Below are 17,065 nucleotides of genomic sequence, written 5' to 3'. Positions count from 1 at the left end.
GAGTAGTTTTGCCCATTGTTTGTGTCGGCCACGGTAGAAACTAAATGAACGAACCCTTCGTGAATGACCCGGACGTTGGGCTCGGCGGTCGGGTCCGTGGTGGGCGTGGCCACGCACTGCAGCGCGAACAGTTCCAGTACGTCCAGCTCCGTGTCCAGACTCAGTCCGAAATACAGCCGGTCCGAGGAGCTCATCTGCACAGGAGGAATGTATTAAAATGCAGAAATGTTCGCTGTGGTTTTATGTTCGCTTTTTTTGCGCTGGACTTAAAACCATCGCGAACATTTTTCCATGACGTACCGCAAACTTAAAACCACCGCGAAAAATCCTTTTTCCCACGCGAAATTAAATCCCCACGAACTAAATACATTTACAGTAAATCCTTTGCTAAGTACAGGTTACGTCGACGAGGGTTAGATATCCCGGTAAGATACGCAAAGTAGCAAGTTATTCGAGCAACTAGATATGGCTTTGCAAACGGTCAGACGCTTCAGGGAGAATCCACTATATTTTGTCAGTGACACTGAGCAGATCTTGTTTAAGACATCTGTTTTTAAGCTAAGTAATGTTGGAGAACCTGTTCTTCAACACAACAAGATCTACTCAGTGCCAATGACGAAAGGTACTGAAACGTCCGACCATTTCCAAAATGTTGCTTGAGAAACTGCTTTTGGCTCCTTGTCCTCCAATCTTAGCCTCACTTAAACGTAAGTGAAGCGTCTTACCACCAAAGGAAAGTCGGAGGAGTCGTACATGGTGCTGAAGTCTGCCGAAGTGAACATGTTCAAGTTGAAGGTCAAGATGTCGTCCGCATCCACGATTTCCACACTGGAAAAGATATGTTGAATGAATGAATTCAATGAATGAATGAATGAATGAATGAATGAATGAATGAATGAATGAATGAATGAATAGTGGATTGATGAATGGATGGATGGATGGATGATTGACTGAATGAATGAACGGACGGACGGACGAACGAACAAACAAACAAACGAATGAATGAATGAATGAATAGTGGATGGATGGATGGTGGACGAATGAATGAATGAATGAATGAATCATTGAACAAAAATTGCATCGGTGATAATGTATGACAATGTACAGTTAACGTGACTGTTAGGCACTATATAACAACAATTCTAATTACAATATAAATAGGACAATGGGGACCTACAGTAATTACTTACATGAACTATTGCAAACATACTACTACTATATTTACAAAGAAGCGACAAAGGCCCAGAGAGCCTGCTATGGAAGCTAGTGTACATACCTTGGTGAGGGGATGTTATACATGATCTCCCGTCCCTGTGAGATGACGAACTGCCGGTGGAACTCGCACTGAAACCTCCGCCTGAAGTCAGTGCCCCTCACAGCCCCGTTCTCAAGAGTCACTTGCTCAGAGATAACCTCGTTCATGAAGATGAACTTGTCATATTCCGTATTTGCCTGAAAGAAATCAAATTGTTTGTACTTTAGTATTTTGGGATAAAATAAGGTACTACTTATTATGCCAGACTCAATAAAACACTTCAGTCGGCCTGCTATGTTTCTTTTTTGTTACGTTCTATGTATGGCAACAATTTCTGTAGAAATAATTTGTAGTGTTATTCAACTTTTTGTTTAGCCGGCAAGTATAGTCAGGATGTGATGTTTTTATGAGGCACTCCGGGTCGAATATAAAAAAAAAAGTTTCTAATTTCTAATTACTGTACTTAATTCACCAGCTCAGGTGAACTTTCATGCTAGTAAGATTCTCACTTGTTTAATAGTCCCGCACTCCGTCAGACCAGTCTCCAAGGTGACCGCAGCTGGACCGACGGTGGCCATACAGGTGTGGTCCAGCAGGTGCAAGCTGTTCAGGTCCACACCTGGCAGTGCGGCCAGCGGTATGGAAACCCTCATGGTTCCCTCTGAGCATTCCACATCCACCACCACCTTAGCTGTAACGGGGGAAATACATTTGTATGAAACGTTAGTTCACCTTTATCCGTAGGGTAACCTATATCCGTACATATAGCGGGATAGAAACTTCCATAGTTCCCTGGGAACATTCCACATCCACCACCACCTTAGCTGTAACGGGGGACACATGGGGATATTACGTTTGTATAAAACGTTAGTTCACCTTTATCCGTAGCCGTAGGGTAACCTATATCCGTTGTATATAAAAATCCGTAGGGTAACCTATATCCGTACATATAGCGGGATGGAAATCCTCATGGTCCCCTGGGAGCATTCCACATCCACCACAACCTTAGCTGTACCAGAGACACATGGTAATATTACATTTGTGTAAAACGTTAGTTCACCTTTATCCGTAGGGTAACCTTTTTTTTATTTATCCGTTGTTTATAAAATCCGTAGGGTAACCTATATCCGTACATATAGCGGTATGGAAACCTTCATGGTTCCCTCGGAGCATTCCACGTCAACCACAACCTTAGCTGTAAAGGTGGTCACGTCAGAACATTATTAATGTCATAACTGGGTCGCTTTAACGTTGGATTCGAGTGTTCGTCGGTTCGAACAAAAGAACCGGACAAAGGAACGAAACAGTTGTTCGAATTTTCGACAGCGGCGCGCTCAAGCGAGTTCGAATTGTTTGTATCGATCTGTGGAATCCCGGGCCGTACTGTAAAATCGGTCGGAACTCCGATGTCGAACCACTGTGATGTCGAACGTAAATACGAACCGGGTATGATATAACTTCCCATATCACATGGGGTTCTACTGTAACAGTGATAGTATCACACGGTGACATTATTCAATACATGTTTTATTTGGGCCACGATAACGCTCCATATTCTGGACTGGGTGATAACTCGCTAGGAAGTTCTACTGTTATTAAACGGGGTTACATAGGATAATTCGAACGAACCCTGAGTGCGCCGCTGTCGAAAATTCGAATGCCAGATTCCGACGTTGGGATTTGCCTTGGTGTTTGCCTGCCACCACAACTTGATCATGATAGCATAATGACTACGGCAGTACATGTACTAACGTCATGTATCTTTGAAATAATTTTTAAAAAACTAACCCGTTGTCACCACCCCGTTGCCTTCTCCATTCTTCTCGCCACCTTCCCCGAGAGACGTAACCACGACCGTGTACTCCGTGTCTGCCCACAGTCCCCGCACTGTTGCCGCGGTGCTGTTGGGGTCGGGCGGCGGGACAAGGTCCCGGTATGGCCCGCCGCCGTGACTGTAACGGACCTGGTAGACATGGAAGTCGGTCAGTCAGTCATAGTCATACCATATATTACAACACCGTCGTTATGTCGCTAAGGGCACAATCCACAGTACGTGCAAATACGTGCTGTCTACGTGCCAACTGAACGTGGGCAATTTTATGGGATCCGTAAGTGGTAAGTACTGCCTCCGTACGAACTCGGTGTGCCGTGCGTTGACGTACTTCCTCTCTGCTCTTGCCAGTCGTTCCCCACTTTTTTTAGAAAAACGTACGGCGGGTTGTGCCCTTAGCTTTACGGGGTGGCATACCCTTTCTTCTAGCTGAATACCATACCAGGTCTCTCGTCCGGGTGAATGATGTAAATCACCATGTGGCTGATACGGTATGGAGGTTCGCCAGGCCTCCATCCGGGTGATTTGAAGCAAATCACGAACTCTAGACAGAAGGATTTGCTCCATTGCACACCGGGGCATGCCCTACTCTTTTTCGAAAGGTGTGGTGGGTTCTTTAAAATGCGTGAGGGTGTGACTCTCCCCATACACGGGACCTCCATTGTAAACATGTAAAAACGTCTACAATGAATGGTTTCTTAGCCTACGTTCATTATTATTACAAACTAGAATACTTCATAGCTCAAATCTCAGAGAAAATATTGAAAAACATTTGTTAAAGATCATTTTGTCATGCAATGTCAATTTAGTTGGAAAAATTGCAAATTGTTGTTTCCTGGTTGATGTTGCTTTTTGTGTATACACCTGTTGTTATTGTTTTTTGAAAAATGAATAAAGATGATGTAAAAACACCGACCTGGTACCCCGCAATGTCCAGGTCATCCGGACCAGTCCAGGTCACGGTGACGTGGTCCACCCCAACATTCGTAAACACCAGGTCCAGCCGCCCTGTGGAAACGTACCGTATCACATACGTATCAAATCCGTATCGCATCCTTGTGGTTTTAGCACTCCGTTTATAAGCATGTCGCTCTTTCGGTAACTTCTGATGGTTTTAAATGGTATTAGATAATACAAATTTGACTGAATACGATTCAGTCTTGCCTGCCATTGTCAGATTGCGTGAGCACTTCACAATTCATCCTAATCTGCATCACATCCGTATTACATCGATTAACCTGGTAGAACACTCCCTTTCCATGTTATATTACTCTGAGCAACCTATTTAATCTTTGCATGTTCAATTCTACCCGGTGATCTAAAGCTACTAATGGTGGTTCTACTATCTCTCCAACAGACAGATTCTCTCGACCATGCTACTGGGAATGACGGAAGTATTGATGTAACGGTATTTTATGTAACGGTGCCAAATTAGAAAATGGGCCCATCCGGATACTGGTCTATTTTGGGGCACGGTTGGGTTCCTGGATTTTTTTAAAAACTTACAGGTAAAATCCAGACGGGACCCGGCGACAAGCCGATGCCATGGCCTCAAAGCTCGACCAGAGCTACTTCCTACCTCCTACAGACTACAGGTACCGGTGTAATATGACCGTAGTACTACATACCTGTGCATCCTGTTCCTTCCGAGGTCCCGTCCCCGTCATATCCGGCTGCACACGTGCAGGTTGCGCCGGTCCCGGGGGCGAGGACATCAGCACAGGTGGCCAGGGGGGCACAGGGGTTGGGGGAACAGCCGTCGATGTCTGAAACAAAGTACAGCAGGGAGGGCGTCTGACTCGTACGTTAGTTAGCTCAGTAGTAAAATCTCTACATATAGACTAGTCATACAGAATATCACATTCACAGACATTAACTTGGAGTCACAGGTGTTGGGAGAAAAGCCGTCAATGTCTGCAACAAAGTACAGCTGAGGGTAGGCGTTTGGCTCATACGTTTAGCCTGGAGCCAGCCTTCTTTGCCTTGGTCCACTACCCCGCCAACAGTGACCGTCCAAAGGCTGTACTCCACACTATCGCGACTAAGCTCAAAGTAACCCGTGAGTATCAATAGACTAAGTCACACAGAGTATCGTAAACATGGATATTTCACAACTTGAAGAATGTAGATAACTTCCACAGGAAGACTCTGTATTGCCTCTTTTGCTTCATTTCTTGGCCAGAGACATAAAATGTTATAGAAACATTCTGACGTCACAAGAACAATCACATTTCTACTCACGGGATATAACAGTTTAACTCAAGCAACTGGGTAGGTTTTGGAAACAGTCAGTCGTTACAGGTAGCATCCGCTGTCTTTCGTCACTGATAACAGCTGATGAAAGCTACTGACCAAAGGTAGAGGATGCTACCTGAAACGCCTGACCGTCAACAAATCTACCCAGCTACTTGAGCAACTGTTATCTCTGCGTATCTTATTACCTTCATGTCTAACCTTCTTCGGCGTAACTTTCTACTTCTTTCGCCACTCTCACCTGAAAAGGCCAAGTCTTACCTGTACACGTCGGGAAACTGTCGCTCCACGTGCGGTCATGCTGGCACGTGACGCTCCGAGCACCTACGAGTCTGTATCCCTCACGACAGGTGAACACGACCTCCTCCATGTAGGTGTGGGACCAGGACATGTCGCCGTTAGCTGGAGGTACCGGCTGTGAACATCGCACGGCTGCAGGATGGAGACAACGTCTATTCTCACAATGTTCTGGAGTATTAGCATGTATAACGGTAACTAGATGATCTAATAAATAGATAAATGTATATACTGTATCAAAAAAATTAGACTAGTTCTCCGCCTTCCAGTACCATGGCACAGACATAATGGACAACAGATGACTGCACCGACGGCCTCAAAAAGGTTATGGGACTACTTTTACTTTACATTAATACTACAAAAACTTGTGCTGTGGTAGAAGACTACCCTGGGTGCATGAAAGAGGATTAAGACTTATAAGGGAAGAGTTTTACCGTTACATCCTGTTCCATCTGCAGTCCCGTCCCCCTCATATCCGGGTTCACACGTGCAGGTGGCGCCGATCCCGGGGGCAGGGGTGTCCGTACAGGTGGCCCGGGGGGCACAGGGGTTGGGGGAGCAGCCGTCGATGTCTGAAGAAAAGTGACAAACGGTGGACGTTTGGCTCGTTTGTTAGCTCAGTAGTATTGCATTTCTACATATAGACTTACGTCATGCAGAGTATGGCTAACGTGGGCATCGCCTTAGAGTCACACGGGTTGGGGGAACAACCGTCGTTGTCTTGCCGAAGGAGGCAATACATAGTGGTCCATTGGTACAAACAATGCTAATTCAAGTTCACCTTTTTCCGCGGGGTAACCTATATCTGTTGTTTTTAAGAACAGGGTATTTAGGGATATCAAGTCGACTGACGGTGGGTTGAAGATGCAATATTGACTTGATATCCCTATATACCCTTTTTTTAAACAACGGATATAGGTTACCCCATGGATAAAGGTGAACTAGTGTTACACCGAGCCTTACCTCTGCAGACTGGAACGTTGCCGCTCCATGTACCGTCTGCCTGGCAGGTGATTCTCTCATCACCTTCAATTTCGTACCCCCTCTGACACCGGAACTGGATCACGCTCTGGTACCGGGTGTCGCCACTCATAGCACCGTTCTCAGGAGCTGTCGGCTGCTCGCACTGCACGGCTGACATAGGAACAAATAGATGTCATTCGGCGTCTTGAAGAAGATTCATTTCAACCAAACTTCATGTCTAATTCCGGGAAGGAGGGTCACGTCCTTACGGAGTATTGTAGTTGGTCGGTTATGGCGTTCTCAGCTGTATCTTACTATCCAGCCTTGTTTTGGTACATGACCTCGGATAACCCCGGAAATCCAAGATGGCTGTAGGATCAGCAGCATCTGGAATTATGACTCTATTGTATGTAGTTTGTCATGTCGTCTGTCCGTATATACGACATGTTGCACTTTTTGTTTTGTTTTTTGTTTACATCATAGCGTTTTTTAGGTAATGTATTATTTCAGATAACACCCATATCTTCATGGAAAGGCAAATCTCCATCTAGATCTTGGGTTATGTGTTGTTTTAACGCCCTTTGTCTAGTTTTTTATCTTGAAGTCCTTACCGATGCAAGAGGGGGGAGGGTTACTCCAATAGCCGGCCCAGTCAACGTAGTCGTCCTCAAAGGGCAGGCACTCCGCGGTTGGCGCACCGTCCAGTTGGTACCCCATGTTACACGTCCAGTGGACTACATCATGGAGGCCATAGAAGCCCACGTGGGCTCCATTTTCAATTTCCAGGTAATCATCCCTGCACCCTAGGGCTGAGATATGGAGAACAGGGCAAAGATCACTTAAAATACAGTCCTACGCCTGGCGTCCACTTTTAGTATAAGCAGTGTTTTAGCTATTTTTAATTTCTCTCTCTCTCTCTCTCTCTCTCTCTCTCTCTCTCTCTCTCTCTCTCTCTCTCTCTATCTCTCTCTTTCTTTTTCTTTCTTTCTCTTTCTTTCTCTTTCTCTCTCTCTCTCTCTCTCTCTCCCTCTCTCTCTCTCTCTATATATAAACTCTCTAAATAACTTATAGCGATTGCGTGACTCACCACACTCCACTGCAGCCTCTCCAGTACCGCAGTTGGGCAGACCGTCCCGTCCGTCGGGCAATCCACTGTGGGTGCAGTCTACAATACGGGACTCGTCTCCGCTACAGTCCACATCAGCCAGCCACACTCTACGGCCGGGCTGCGGGTCCACTGTGCTTGCCTGCACAGAGGGAGGATTGGCACGGAACCCCAACTGACGGCATGCCACCACCGCGTCCTCCTGGTCCCACCCGTCACCGCAGATTGTGCCCCATCCATTGTGGAAAATTTCAACTGCTCCGCCGAATGCAATCCGGACGTCTAACCAAAAGAATTCCAGTGGTTAGTGACCCTTCCTCTGGAGTTCGGGAGTTTTAAAAAAAATGGCAAAAATGGCAATAAGCGTAATGATGTTACTTTAAAGGACAAGGCCTATATGACAAAATATTTGAAGATAAAAAAAAAACTGGGGTATTTATCCACTCTACCCAAATGTCAAACACCATTCAAGTTGGCGTCGGGTAATGGTAGGGTGTTTTGCTCAAAGTCTAGAGGTCCTGGTTTGAGTACCCTGATATCCGACGTCGCCCCTTGGGAAAATGAGTACCTATCTTCGGTTCGGGACGTCCCTCTGATATGACATTAAATGGAGGTCCAGTGTTTAAGGAGAGCCACACCTAGAGCACGTTAACTTGGAGAACCCGCCGCACTTACAGAAAGGAGTAGGGGTCCTTCCCAATGTGAGTGGATCAAATAAATCTGTCTGGATATGCAGCTTGTACTCTTCAATACAAAGCTAGTATGTTACATCATGAGGGGGTTTACTTTGGATGCAAAATCAACAAAACATACAAAGATAGATAGTCGGCGACTGTCGAGCAAATAATACATCAAGAATCATATTCAATTTACGAATAAAAAAACACCTTTAATCGCTTGATGTATGCTTTGTTTTTGTTGTCTTTCAATTCATACATCAAGGATTTATGAAGCAAAATCGACTTTTGATCGCATAACGGCCTCGACCATCCAGAGGAAAGGGGGGCACTTACCGACACACCAAGGAAAATTGACATCACGTGGAAATGTGCCGTCGTCCTGACAAGTTATAGTAAAGTAGCCGTCACCATCGCCATCCGAGTCGGAATAAAAAGCGTATCCAGGTGCACAATGCAGTTTAAATTCCGAATGATCCGGGTCCGCGGCTGGCACGATATAGCCTCCGAAATCCCCGTAGTTAGGAAGACTATCTGGCAAAGCACATCCATAAACTGAAACAGTGAGAAAGATTTTTTTGCAAAACTAGGATTCCTTTGCTAAGAAAGACAAATGGTATGCGAAGAAAGAGTCCTATCGTTCCAAATATAGATAAACAAATATCTAATATCTACCCCCTATAGTATTCCCAAGAGAACCAGGTTAAAATGGAAGACTACTAGCACATCAGGCATGAAAAATACAGGACTGGCCCAGGTACCACCCAAGCAGAGGTTCGGCTCAGGCTGTTTTAATGTATCTTTGGCGTTTCTCGTAGGGCATTCTATTTTGTCCCATTTCTTCATAGACGGTGGACATGAAGGGAAGGGAACAAAATAGAAAGTCGAAAAAAACGCATAAGAAAGGTAATAGAAAACTGCACAAGCCCAACCTCTGCTTGGAGAGGTATGACGTCTTACGTATACAGGTGGGGACTGGGTCACTCCAGGTGCCGTCTGCCTGACACGTCAGCGTTGCGGCGCCGTCAAGCCGGTACGCTGGAAGGTTCTCAACGTAATCACCACGATTACAGTAGAACTTGACTTCATCCATGTAGGAGAATGAGTGGCCGTACATGCCACCGTTCTCTGGGGGTGTTGGCTCCGGACAGTGCACGGCTGAAATTATGGAGACAAACAGTTAACATCGACTATCATGATTCCACTAGGTGCCATTATATCGCCACGTGAAAATAACGTTAGTGTAGAGTTCTTCCCAAGATTGTCTTCAATACCGAATGTTAGATATCGTAAATGTAATAGAATTCCGATATTTAGGTGTTCAATCTTGAGAAGGCCTCTATAACATCGTTTTTTTAAGGTGGCGGTATAATGGCACTTGGTGGAATTATGCGAATGTAACTATGTTAAACTCCGTAAACAAACTGAGTCACGCTTGGGACGGTATTTTCGCTGCTGCAGCGCCACCTACATCTGCTGTCAATCAATTCGGTTGGTATGGGGTCTTAACTATGTAAAAATGGGACGGGACTGTTTCAATGTGTCCTCCGACGACAGGTGGTTGCCTGGGCCAGGTGGTTGCTCGGACAGGTTTGACTGTACTAGTGATGCCGAAGAAAAGTGATGGATGTCACTCGAAAAGGCAGAAAGCAAATCTCTGAATTTTATCCAGTTGTAGAATACCTGGACGTCTAACCTGCACAGACACATGTAGTATTGTATAGTATAAAGTGTTTCGGAATGATGCCGAACTCTTACCTGTGCATCCTGTTCCATCCGCGGCCCCGTCCCCGTCATATCCGGGTTCACACGTGCAGGTGGCACCGATCCTGGGGGCAGGGGTGTCCGTACAGGTGGCCAGGGGGGCACAGGGGGAGGGGGAGCAGCCGTCGATGTCTGAAGAAAATGAACAGCAAGAATGCTTGATTTGCCTTCAACTTTCAAAAACAAATCAAGAGGCGAGTGGAAACAGTCTCCTCTCTTGGCTCCCGGGATTCGGCTTAGGCTTAGGTTCCAATCACAACGGTTCCCGTCAGGGATGTAGCCCCTGCCAGGCTCCGAAGCCACAAATTTGTCCCGGTGGACTGCCGGATACCGGTAGTAGCCTAATCGATCTCCAACCAGATCCACGGTGCGTAATGTATAGTATCAAACTTACCGTGCCCGCTTGACTCCCTGAGCCGGCTTGCTCCCTGGCCAGCTTTGATACTACTCTTATGGCACCGCAGGATCTGCTTGGAGATTATAGTAGCCCTCGGTGTTCCCGACGCTTAGGCCACGCCGTCTAAAGGGTCACATGAAGCTAAGGACACAACCTGCCGCGCGTGCAATTTGTCCGTAAGTTTTTTTTTTGGGGGGGGGGGGGCGACGTCCACCACGTATTTCTGAAAACGTGGAGAACGACTGGCAAGAGCAGGGAGGGAGTACGTAAACACGGCAACACAAAGTTTTGCCTGCACGCGTAAAGTTCTACGGCAAGTCTACCTGCTCCAAAATCCGTCGGATTCTCTACGAGTTCATACGGAGGCGGTATTCACCACTTACGGATCCCAAAAGATCTTTTTTGCCCACGTTTTCGCACGTAGACAGCACGTATTTCCACATACGGTGGGTTGTGCCCTTAGCTTAAGGGTCCTTACCTCTGCAAGTTGGAGCATCATCGTCCCACGTGCCATCAGCCTGGCAGGTGATGCTTTCCTCACCGTCAAGTTCGTACCCTGCGTCACAGGTGAACCGGACCACGTCGCCATAGGAACGGGTGTCCGTGGGGGTCACCGCGCCGTTATCGGGACCTGTCACCTCCGGACACTGCAAGGCTGTGTAAAGAAGAAGAATAAGACCTTTATTGCACATCTATACCCACTGGGTGAAGTACAGGTCGCAACAAAATGATAGGTGACAAGCGAATGATGAAATATTTACAATGTTAACCAACGCAAGGATCATATTCTACTAACTGAATTCTAAGTTTTCTCGCCTCTCTGTGATACTTGAAATGTCGGAGCAGATATGTCTATAAAGACAGGTGTAAGATGACCAACTGTTAGACAGGAGATGCTTTCTGATTTTCAGTGTTTTCATGAGACCTCGAAATGATTGAATGTTGGGGCCCTCTATCGGCTTGCCACGGTATTACATTATCCACCTACTCCGTCGACATCACTCCTACCCACCCAAAATCGTTGCAATCGACACAGTGGTTCTTGAGCTATATCCCCACACACCATCAACACCCAAAACAGTACCTCCATCTTCCTTGAGGTAATTATTATACTCATCTCACCTCACCTATCCCTTGCCCTCTGTTTGGGACGTTGGCGCACCATGACTCCGTCCACTATTCTTATCCACCTATCTCTCTCTTTGCCGCTCTCATGGCTAAACTAAAAACAGTCCGATCCTTTATGTACATTATTAATGTTACTGTAAATGCATTGAAGTTTGCGGGGATTTAATTTCGCGGTAGCGGGAAAAAAGGATTTTTCGAGGTGGTTTTAAGTTCGCGGTAGCACCATGTAGTCTCTTACTGCCATGGAAAAATGTTCGTGGTGGTTTTTTAATTCGCGGTGAAGCGGCCACCCCGAAGACCGCGAACATTAAACCACCGCGAAAGTTTCTGCATTTACAGTATCTTCACCAACACACACGAACTACCCCCAGACTCACCTGTGCACGAGTGTTACTCACCTGTGCAGGTGGGGACAGGGTGCGTCCACGTGCCGTCCACCTGGCACGTGGTGCTCGCGTCTCCGTCCAGCTCGTACCCGGACTCGCATGTGAAGTCCACCACGTTACTGTAGTAGTTGGAGCCGGTCTTTGCACCGTTTTCAGGAGCTGACAGCATCGGGCAGCGCACGGCTGAAACATGGAAAGAGAAGGACCAAATCTTAAAAATGCTTTATCCTTTATCCGTCCGCTTGTACCGTTGGGAGTGTCGCGGGGAGGAGGAGAAGGCGGTCCAGCACCAGACATGTGGCATGTTGGAGTGTCAGTCCATGGGTGTTCATGGTCTCTTTCACCCCGTCGATCCATCGGCGCCGTGGTCGACCTCTGGTCCGCCGTCCTGACACGCCAGTGTTGTAGGCTCTCAGGGCCGGTTGATCGTAAAAGACACTGGATTAAATTTGCAGTATGGAGGAACATCGCAAGGATCAGGAGCAAGGTACCAGTCCCTGGTCCGGGTACTTGGGCAGGAGGTAGGTGCTCATGGCATATTTATGAATGAATGAATGGATGAACTTCAGTGCACGACATTTGTACATCGTACAATGTAAGGCAACAGTGATGAATCAATTTATACAATGATCTCGTCCAAGTTCTATGACTACAAGAATATGGACGTAAGTGGTGTAATGATTGTAATATACAAGCTAAATGTTTCCGTCTGTTACAAAGAATTCTCTCTTTTGAGAGCGTTACATATGTATTGGCCTAAGTACGTAGATTATTAGCTATCTGCTTCAGGATGGTCGCTTTAGCACATAGGTGACTTAAGATCACTTAAGGCTCCAGACGACGATTTCCGCATCACTCATACTGGAGGGCCAATAATTGCGCACCTTAAAAAGGATACTAACTTGAGTGCAGTGCCACATTGTCCTCGTCTGTCCATAGGCAAATAGCCTTACCTGCGGAACCTTTGCACACAGTGTACACCATCCTGTCCCCCGGATCCGGAAAGGCCTCCGATGTGCTGGTCAGGCTCCATTGGCTCTCAACTATCCCGCGCTGGCAGTAGCTTGTAGAGCATCTGTAAGATATTAACGTTTTAAAATTACCCTCTAAACCCTCCAATTTACAATTGGAAATATGATGTCCTTCTTATACCATCTTGGTCTACCCAACCTTGACGCTGTGATTTATTTGTTGAAGGTTATATGTTGGGTAGCGTTTGTATGTTTGTGGGGTTGTAGAAGACTAGCTTAACTTGAGAAGGCCTGGATGGATAGTATTGATATTCGGTACGTGTCTTGATGGTCTTGATGAGACCTGAAAACGATAAGATCTGAATGGTAATATTTATAGGTTTGTAATAGCAAAATCAAATACACCATTCACCATGCCCCGGAGAGGAGATAGGCGCCGCCAGGGGACTAAAATGCCTATTGATACAGCATAACATATTTAATCCATGCGGACGAATATGCGCCTCGGCCTTCGGGCTGCGGTCGCACCAGAGACGCCATTGAAGTCTTCATCGAAGTGACGATGGACATCCAACAACAGCATAACATGTTGTGCTGCCCCTACGGCTGATTAAAAGGCTATGGGGCGAATGAATGAATGAAATGAATAGCAAAATCTGTATTATTTTTTTGAAAATGAAAAAAAAAATGGACAGGCGAATACGAGAAGCAACAAATAAACTAAGTGTGGCCTAAATTCCAAAGATGATCACCTGTAGAAGCCGAAGCTGTTTCCGCTGGTGACCGTGGCGGATGTGAACGCCTGTCCCGCCACCGCAGCCACGCCGTCCGCAGGGACACAGCCCAGCACGTTGTTGATGTTCGGGTCGGAGTCGTACTCAGTCACGCACCTGGCAACATGGCAATAGGAGCGGTAGGTTTTGTTATACCCCTGTCACATTGCGCGAAAATCGATCGGACGACGAGTCTGCGGCAATCGCCCGAGCCTCGCTTATAATAATACCTTTATTGCACAACAATTGTACAGGGTACAAAGTATGGCTTATATGTGACAAGGACGGTTTTCACAATTTCAGGTGAAAAATACGCGCAACCGTCTGTCGATCTTAAATATGGCCGATCTTCCATCGATACGCCCGAAGATCGTGGATAATGTGACAGGGGTATAAGGGCGCAGTCACATATAGGTCGTGCGATCGTCGTTCGATCGCTTACTTCGGGCATTTTGGAGGACAAAAACGTACGTCTCCAGCAAAGTTAAACTGTTTTGATACACAAAATGCTGTTTTGGATCCATGCCGGTGGGTTGTTCTGTTACAGCCTGTTTGAAAATCCTGTGGCATCAAAATCGTGCGGTCGGTCACATAGGTCGTACATTTTTGTCCTCCAAATGTCCGAAGTTAGTAATCGTACGACCTATGTGACCTAACACTTATACCCCTGTCACATTTGGCGAAAATCGATCGGACGACGAGTCTGCGGCAATCGTCCGAGCCTCGCTTATGATAATAACTTTATTGCACAACAATTGTATAAAGTATAAAAGAATTGTAAAAAGATACAAAGTATGGCTTATATGTGACAGGGACGGTAAAATACGCGCAACTCTCTGTTGATCTTAAATACGGCCGACCTTCCATCGATACGCATGAAGATTGTCTTCCATACTTTCGCTGCAATCGGAATCTTTCTCTTACAGTTTTGTAGATAATGTCGTTTTTTATAATAAGAAGTTTATTTGTAAGTTCGTGCCCGAGGGCTAATTGCAAGTACATGGTATAAACATAGTAGATATACAAGTGACAATGAACAGTTATGAACAATATTCTACTCTAATACTAGTGTTGGCTATTTCTAAACAGGTTGGGGTTGACTTCTTTTTTGGAAGCAGAGGGAGACGAAAGCCCCACCTTTTCTAAAATTTGTGGGTTCAGCGATTTCAAGAGAAAAGTGGCTTTCTGTTCGTCTATCAATGTGGGGAAGTTGTGCGTATGTATGTATGGTCCTTTGAGCCTAAAGCAAACAGTAAACAGTTAATATGTAAATAAAAGGACCTTACCGATCTACATCGGGCACGCTGCCCATGAGCTCTTCTCCACAGCCGGTCGGTTTCAGCCCGTACTTCGCACACAGCAGCCTGTAGTCCTTACACCAGTTCTCAGAACCCGACTGTCCGTCTTCAGGCAGCCGGGCTTCGATGGCGAAGAAGTCGACTCCTTGGTAAGTTTGGTTCGCAACGTTCAGGACCTCAAAGGCGTGGTTTTCTGTCGGAATACCAATCAGAAAAATATATTCAAAGGGGAAAGCAACTGAGGTGGTGGAAACAGCATAGATAAAAAAAATGACATCCTAATTTATCTTTTTTATTCAGCACACTCAAGATATTATTAAAGCGTCTGCTTGCTACTACTAGCACTAGCAAAACAGTCATTTTGGAGAAAAACAATCATTCAAGCTATATTAGGCTCCTCCCGAAAATGGAAAGTAAAGAAAGATGACTATCAAACTTTGACTTTGTCCTACCTTTGTTTTCTGTTGGAATATCTCAAATTTGTCTCACCTCCTTTACATATCACTTCGGCATAAAACCTACAAGATCTCCTCAGTGTCACTGACGCTAAGTGGTTGCTAACTGAAACCATCTGACCGTTTACAAATGATATCCAGTTGCTTGAGTAACTGCGCAATGGTTATCAAAGTTATCTCTGACCCTGAGCCGTTGCCTGTGCCGCCATGATGAACAGAACGGCCAGTCCCGACGCGAGGACCGATCCCGCCGTCATGGTGGACTCCGCGTTCACTCGGTCAAGTCTGAAACGCCAAAAGCCGACATGAAGTTCTTCTTGTATGTGATAAGAACCACACCATGCGGCATGTAGAAAACGAAATACAATTTGTCCTATAATGTTCACTGTGCAGTGATCTGCGCAATACATTCGTTAATGCGACACAAGTTGACCAGAAACATGCACACCTAACAAAGGAAGTTATGTTCATATATCTTTTGTCATCATCTGTTCACGATATACTGGAAAATCTCTGTTCGTCTACACATGTTTTAAGAAGAACGAAGAAGCATGTAAGCTATAGTATATGTATAACTTTTCGTTTAATACCTTTATATCAAACTGACCGCATTTAGCCCCATCGGGGCATGAATATGCAATAAACTTCATTGTCATTGTATTTTTAGTGGGTCGTGTGGCGCGGTGTTCGATTCATAACCCAGAGGTTCTAGGTTCGAATCCGTTGATGTGCCACCGATCATAGTTCCTTGGGAAAGGCACTTTCCGAACTTCACCCAAGTGAAAATGAGTACCTAGCTTCGGTTAGGACCGTCCCCCGCAAAGGAGCCTCGTACGTAATAAAACAAAGTAGAAACTGTCGGGGTAAGAAGGATTATTTTTGGGTATGAGCCTGTAGAACCGACCTTTCTATAGACTGACGTCTGCAAAAATAAAGAAAGAAAAAAGAACACTGCGAACGACCTCAACTTCAGAGAGGTGCCTTTGGAACGTTTTGGCTAATATTGACTTTTATGCCATACCTGTGACGCGAAAACGTTCGATACGGGTGTTCCGGACCGTGTGATAACTTTCCTTATCACAGGGGTTCTAAGTTGTATCACACAGGCTTCCTTCGAGTAAATCAAACTATTTCGAACGGGACGAATACGGCACGGTTGAAACTCGAATACCGGATTCGGACGTTAGAATTGCTTTTGTTAGAATCTTTTGTTCGAAGACACAACATTTTCTCAACTTCTGGTGCATTTCGCATCGAATAATGGGTTTTCTCATGTGGGTATGCCATAGATAAAATACAACACGGTGTATTCCGCATCACCCTCGGTCCCAGCCCTCCCGCGGGTCGGATCACCTATTTAGATAGAAGAAACGTTCGATGTTCCTTCCGACAGACATTTTTTTGTAGTTTGCTGGAAAATATCTCCGCGCCGTCCCAAACAAGATTGGGGAAGCCGTGCCATCGGGAGCTCGCCGCTATGTCTTCGGGGCAGGGAGTGTGTAGCCCGCCCGC

General features: G+C 45.9%; 2 protein-coding genes across 2 annotated transcripts in view; both read right to left on the bottom strand.

The window, feature by feature from the left end:
- The window catches only part of LOC118405495, a 10,030-nt gene extending 2,714 nt beyond the window's left edge, over positions 1 to 7,316 (bottom strand). Inside the window, exons 1-11 of the mRNA XM_035804997.1 lie at positions 7,211 to 7,316; positions 6,600 to 6,770; positions 6,071 to 6,208; positions 5,601 to 5,771; positions 4,715 to 4,852; positions 4,003 to 4,094; positions 3,044 to 3,218; positions 1,765 to 1,946; positions 1,277 to 1,452; positions 726 to 828; positions 55 to 194 (exon numbers count right to left, since the gene is read on the bottom strand). Coding sequence (XP_035660890.1) covers positions 55 to 194; positions 726 to 828; positions 1,277 to 1,452; positions 1,765 to 1,946; positions 3,044 to 3,218; positions 4,003 to 4,094; positions 4,715 to 4,852; positions 5,601 to 5,771; positions 6,071 to 6,208; positions 6,600 to 6,770; positions 7,211 to 7,316 — 1,592 coding nt within the window. The remainder of the gene's footprint in view (positions 1 to 54; positions 195 to 725; positions 829 to 1,276; positions 1,453 to 1,764; positions 1,947 to 3,043; positions 3,219 to 4,002; positions 4,095 to 4,714; positions 4,853 to 5,600; positions 5,772 to 6,070; positions 6,209 to 6,599; positions 6,771 to 7,210) is intronic.
- Positions 7,317 to 8,967: 1,651 nt separating this feature from the next.
- On the bottom strand, positions 8,968 to 15,810 carry LOC118405494 (sushi, von Willebrand factor type A, EGF and pentraxin domain-containing protein 1-like). Its single transcript, XM_035804996.1, has 9 exons — positions 15,738 to 15,810; positions 15,087 to 15,291; positions 13,780 to 13,917; positions 13,010 to 13,131; positions 12,069 to 12,239; positions 11,021 to 11,197; positions 10,140 to 10,277; positions 9,342 to 9,539; positions 8,968 to 8,981 (listed from the first exon to the last, which is right to left on the bottom strand). The coding sequence occupies exons 1-9, from the start codon at positions 15,808 to 15,810 to the stop codon at positions 8,968 to 8,970; spliced, it is 1,236 nt and encodes a 411-aa protein (XP_035660889.1).
- Between the last annotated feature and the right edge of the window lie 1,255 nt (positions 15,811 to 17,065).

Source organism: Branchiostoma floridae, chromosome 18 (assembly GCF_000003815.2).
Source record: "Branchiostoma floridae strain S238N-H82 chromosome 18, Bfl_VNyyK, whole genome shotgun sequence".
In the NCBI taxonomy this organism is placed as follows: Eukaryota; Metazoa; Chordata; class Leptocardii; order Amphioxiformes; family Branchiostomatidae; genus Branchiostoma; species Branchiostoma floridae.
The sequence above is the reverse complement of the archived record's forward strand: the minus strand, read 5'-3'. Positions and strand labels throughout refer to the sequence as shown.